The 5,990-nt window shown below is 40.3% G+C and overlaps 1 protein-coding gene across 1 annotated transcript in view; it reads right to left on the bottom strand.

The window, feature by feature from the left end:
• The window catches only part of LOC124118761 (sodium-dependent proline transporter-like), an 18,785-nt gene extending 13,047 nt beyond the window's left edge, over positions 1-5,738 (bottom strand). Inside the window, exons 1-3 of the mRNA XM_048397246.1 lie at positions 5,717-5,738; positions 4,817-4,945; positions 3,632-3,751 (exon numbers count right to left, since the gene is read on the bottom strand). Of these exons, the coding sequence (XP_048253203.1) occupies positions 3,632-3,751; positions 4,817-4,945; positions 5,717-5,738 (271 nt within the window). The remainder of the gene's footprint in view (positions 1-3,631; positions 3,752-4,816; positions 4,946-5,716) is intronic.
• Between the last annotated feature and the right edge of the window lie 252 nt (positions 5,739-5,990).

Here is a 5,990-nt window from a genome sequence, read left to right as displayed (position 1 = left end):
TACCCGACCCTACCCGGGTACCCACTGAAGGTCTCAGGAGATGTCTCAAAATGTCCGATTGGGAACATTTTCCATAGTCCTGGCAAAACGTATTTAGATACATGTATTAAACAATCTGGTCTTTCATACACTGAAGTTGAATTAAGTTATATATTTTTTCAACCATATGAAAAATCAGTAGGAATGGGTGCATATATTCAGAAAGAAATGCGAACATTAGTGACTTTACGGTAACCATAGAGTTCTAGATAATTTTTGTCATTAAACAATATATCATGTGACTAACCACGGGTCCGGGTAGTCCTGTGGGTACCCGGGTCCTACTCAGTACCCACCCGACCCGGGTACCCGAGTTACCCGTCCCAGCCCTACCTACTTACGAGGGCTGGCTGAAAAGTTCTAAGCCTAAGTGGGATATCTCAATCGGATTGAAACAAACTTTTGCCACCAACAAGTACAATCATTTAATGAATCATAGACATAAGAACTGCAACTGTAGTGTTATTATTGTCTTTGTACCAGACCATCTTGTGAACCTACCCATTGAAATCACCAGAAATGGACAAAACTGGCTATAGGGCAGTCATCAAGTACCTGCAACTGAAAGGGCTAACTCCAACACAGATACATGCTGACATGGTCTCCACTTGAGGGGATGATGCCCCTTCCTTTTCCACTGTAAAGAAGTGGGCTGCGGAATTCAAGCGTGGCAGAGAGAGCTTTGGCGATGAGGAAGGCCTTCAACAGCAACCATTCCGGGAAAAGAAAATTACCCGGGTGCATGACATGGTGATGGCTGATCGACGATTGACCACTCGACATATTGCCAGTGTTGTTGGCATCTCTCATGAGAGGGTTGAGCACATTATCACCAACGAGTTGGGAATGACAAAAGTTTCTGCAAGATGGGTGCCAAAGCTCTTGACAGCGGATCAGAAACGTGTGAGATTCCTGACGTCCCGTGACAATTTATGCCGTTTTGAAGCAGATCCCGATGATTTTTGGCCCGATTTGTAACCATGGATGAGCCCTGGATTCATCACTTTCAACCAGAAACCAAAATTCAGTCTAAACAATGGAAGCATCCGGAATCACCAGCCCCCCCCAAAACCAAGTCGGTTCCTTCTGCTTGAAAGGTGATGGCTTAAGTCTTTTGGGATTCCAAGGGTATTCTGCTGATTGACTATCATGAAAAAGGCCAGACTATCAATGGAAGACATTATGCTGACCTACTGAGACAGTTGCGTGAAGCTATCAAAGCAAAGCGACGGGGAATGCTCACTAAAGGAGTCCTGTTCCACCAAGACAATGTTCCTTCTTCACAAATCGGTGTTTGCCATGTCAGCGATCCATGATTGTGGCTTCGAACTCATTGACCATCCCCTTTATTCACCCGATTTGGCCCCGTCAGACTTACACCTGTTTCCCAAAATGAAAAAGGAACTAGCCGGTCGCCATTTTCCTAGTAATGATGACTGTGAATGACTTTTTTAGGATGGCTGAAGAAAATTTCTTCTTGACCGACATCCAGGCCTTGCAGCATCGCTGGCAAAAGTGTTTAAACCTGGAACGGGACTATGTGGAGAAATAAATGAAAACCATCGACTTGGTACGGGTACGGGTCTTTCGAAGTTAGGCTTAGAACTTTTCAGCCAGCCCTCGTATTAGGGGGTTGTCTTTGATTCAATATCTAGACTAACGTGTAACCCACACGAACATCACGACAACCCGTCTTATATGCAGTGAAAACAACTCTCCACTGGTCGCATACATGAAGCTCTTGGTTAAGACAACCCAATAGAAGGAATATATGCAGATGTATTTTGAAATATTTCTGTGCAGAGCAAATACGCCAAGTATCATCACTTCAAACTGCAAATATGTCTGAGCACAGTTTCAAACTGTATAATAATTTCGTACCAAATTTCCATTTTTCATTTTTTCATATTGTGATTTGGTTGGTTGGTTGGTTGGTTTGTTGTTTAAAGCCGCACTCAACAATAGGTCTTCAGCAACCCATGCTTGCCGTAAAAGGCGACTATGCTTGTCATAAGAGGCGACTAAAGGGATCGGGTGGTCAGGCTCGCTGACTTGATTGATGCATGTCATCGTATCTCAATTGCGTGGATCTATGCTAATGATGTCAATCACTGGACTGTCTGGTCCAGAGTCGAGTATTTTCAGACCGCCGTCATATACATGGAAAATTGCTGAATTTGGCGTTAAGCAACAAACAAACAAACAAAACTTATATGAGTCAACATTAGTATAGAGCTGACGAAGTAGTTACTTTACTTACTCACTCACTCACTCACATGTACTTACGTACGATTAACGTACTTAAACACCACAGCCTTCACTTGAATGTTCTCCAAGATCCTAACGTTCAGCTGTATCGTTAATATCAGCAAATGCTTGATAAAAGTGTCACAGTCTAGTATATGTAATTATTTATTTAACGCATTAATAAACTCATAGTCATGTAAATAGGTTCTTATATCTAGATATCGCTTTACATCATTATTGCCATTTCAGCAATTATAAACTAATTATTCATAAGGAATGGCATCGTTTTTACAAACATCATTTGAAACCTGTCAATGTGTATTTGAATAGAATATGAAATGCAGGTTAATACATGTATGAAAACCATCCAACAGGATTTACTAAACTGACGCTTATAAGAATAATAGACCAGTTCAATAATTGGTGGCACCATACATGGATAACTAGATCCATAAATGTCATGTAATCAATGTAAACATCTTCAAACTCTATTTTTATTCAAAGTTTCACATCTGAAATTCGCATTGTTAATAAACTATTGTTTATAACTGTCATATTTGGTCTACTTGTTCTTAAAATTCCCGGAGCGGTCGGGTAGCCCAGTGGTTAGTTAAAGCGTTCGCTTCTCACGCCGAAGACCCGAGTTCGATTCCCGACATGGGTACAATGTGTGAAGCCCATTTCTGGCGTCCCCCGCCGTTATATTGCTGGAATATTGCTAAAAGCGGCGTAAAACCACATTCACTCACCCACTCACTTAGAATTCCCGATATGTTGATACTTGATCAGTTTCAGTATTATTTAAATCCTGAAATGCATGACGTGTGTTGGGCATAGAAAACGAGAGAACGCCTACGTGCCCGTCATCGCATGCGGCTTGCGGCTTCATCCATGCCTGAATAGGTACGTGACTGCGCCCAATTACCGTTCAAAGACGCTGGTTATCAAATTCACTATGTAATCGCATAGTAGTAAAAAAATGGTGTAAGATGTAAAACAGGGCGAATGAATTGAAACCTATAGTGTTCATATTGTTTGAAATATGTCTGTGTTGGTTAAACATTTTTGTAAAATTAGTTTTTGTAAAATGAATTTGACTAACAAAGCGTTTGCCGACGTGATCAAAGTCTTCTTGTGTCGTTATAAGGGACCTAGGCTAACATCTTGTCTCTGAAATGCACATTTTTTACAGAAGAAAAAATATGAAATATAATGAAAAGCAGCCTAGAGACGACTTTCTTCGATACTGCAGTAATCTAGACTTGCCTAACATTATAGACTTGCCTGGGCTGTATTGCATATATTTGTTTCATGGCCTGTATGACAGACTATGGTGGACTCTTACCTTGAGTATGCCTATGTTTTTCACTTGAGACGAGTCTCTCCTTACTGTTCTGTCCAATTGTCTTCAGTTTGGCATTCTGTATCCTTTCACGTTGACTACGTCTCACCAACTCTGTAAATTCTGTAATACATACGCCTTATTTCGTTGTTGTCTGTTTATACAAAGCACTCCATATTGCTCAAATATTAGCAGAGCCCTAGCCAAGGTAATCCTTGTACTGAGTGTATTCTTGTAAAATCAATCTAGCGGTTGATAATTACTCTAAGTACACAGAAGGAACTCATTACAATTTCTTCACTTAGACTAGAAATTAAAACCAGATAACCTGTAAATATACACTGCCATTTAGAAAGTGGTCAAATGTATCAAATGTTATATTTGGGATCACTTTCTTAGTAAAGTACAGATTCTCGTTCTTTTTGGGATTGAGTCTCTTCCGGGATTCGAACCCACACCGCCAGAGTGAGGCAGCTAATCGCCAGCACACAAAGTCAGTGATCTAACCAACTCAGCCACCGAGGCTTCTACAAAAAGGAAAGTCCGACAACTGGTAGTCTAGATCACATACTTTGTGTACCCCTCTAACAAGTGTAAATTGGCACGGCTCCCATGGCCGAAAGCTATGAACACACAATGCCATATATGATAATAAATTGACATTGTCACTGTGCATATGAGCCCGTCATATGAGCCGACGTGCCCGTCATCGCAAGCGGCTTGCGGCTTCATCCATGCCTGAATAGGTACGTGACTGCGCCCAATTACCGTTCAAAGACGCTGGTTATCAAATTCACTATGTAATCGCATAGTAGTAAAAAAATGGTGTAAGATGTAAAACAGGGCGAATGAATTGAAACCTACAGTGTTCATATTGTTTGAAATATGCCTGTGTTGGTTAAACATTTTTGTAAAATTAGTTTTTGTAAAATGAATTTGACTAACAAAGCGTTTGCCGACGTGATCAAAGTCTTCTTGTGTCGTTATAAGGGACCTAGGCTAACATCTTGTCTCTGAAATGCACATTTTTTACAGAAGAAAAATTATGAAATATAATGAAAAGCAGCCTAGAGACGACTTTCTTCGATACTGCAGTAATCTAGACTTGCCTAACATTATAGACTTGTCTGGGCTGTATTGCATATATTTGTTTCATGGCCTGTATGACAGACTATGGCGGACTCTTACCTTGAGTATGCCTATGTTTTTCACTTGAGACGAGTCTCTCCTTACTGTTCTGTCCAATTGTCTTCAGTTTGGCATTCTGTATCCTTTCACGTTGACTACGTCTCACCAACTCTGTAAATTCTGTAATGTCTGTTTATACAAAACACTCCATATTGCTCAAATATTAGCAAAGCCCTAGCCAAGGTAATCCTTGTACAGAAGGGTTTTCTTGTAAAAGTCAAATGTATCAAATGTTATATTTGGGATCACTTTCTTAGTAAAGTACAGATTCTCGTTCTTTTTGGGATTGAGTCTCTTCCGGGATTCGAACCCACACTGCCAGAGTGAGGCAGCTAATCGCCAGCACACAAATTCAGTGATCTAACCCATTCAGCCACCGAGGCTTCTACAAAAAGGAAAGTCCGACAACTGGTAGTCTAGATCACGTACTTTGAGTACCCCTCTGACAAGTGTAAATTGGCACGGCTCCCATGGCCGAAAGCTATGAACACACAATGCCATATATGATAATAAATTGACATTGTCACTGTGCATATGAGCACAGTAGCCACATTGAAACAAACGCCAGAAAATTAAAACTGACTACTCACGTGGATTTCACGTCCAAAATAAAACATACAAACAAAGAAACAAACTGGAAATATCGACGTCACAATCAAATGACATCACTAATGGCTCTGCTACTGAAGTTGTTAGCAGTACTTTTTACACTTACGACACTGCTTATTACTGTCTGCAAACTGAAAAAGTTGGAAGAATGATGTTGGATGATAAATAAAATCTCACCCTCGTGTCTTTTGATATCAAATATAACAACACTCGTTGATATATTTGATATCAAACGACACGAGGGTGATATTCTCTATGTGTATGTACTAAACGGAGAAACAACAAACTGACTTTGAAGCGATTGATTCGCCATGATAAGCCGAAGTTTTGAACCACTTCTACTTTGACGCTCGTTAACGTAACGGGAGCTCTATAATAACTTCTTCAGTAGAAGACTTCCGACACAGATTAAACAGGTACCTAATTTCACCCCACATAACTGAAAAAATGATATCTTGAAGAACTCGCATGCGCGAACTAAAGGATGCAAGGCAATGGATCACTTTCTAAACATTCAAGAGATGATATGTCCAAGATGTATCAAAATGTAAACGTGAACCCGAAT

Source organism: Haliotis rufescens, unplaced genomic scaffold (genome assembly GCF_023055435.1).
Source record: "Haliotis rufescens isolate VD_foot unplaced genomic scaffold, xgHalRufe1.0.p SCAF_17, whole genome shotgun sequence".
NCBI classification, from domain to species: domain Eukaryota; kingdom Metazoa; phylum Mollusca; class Gastropoda; order Lepetellida; family Haliotidae; genus Haliotis; species Haliotis rufescens.
The sequence above is the reverse complement of the archived record's forward strand: the minus strand, read 5'-3'. Positions and strand labels throughout refer to the sequence as shown.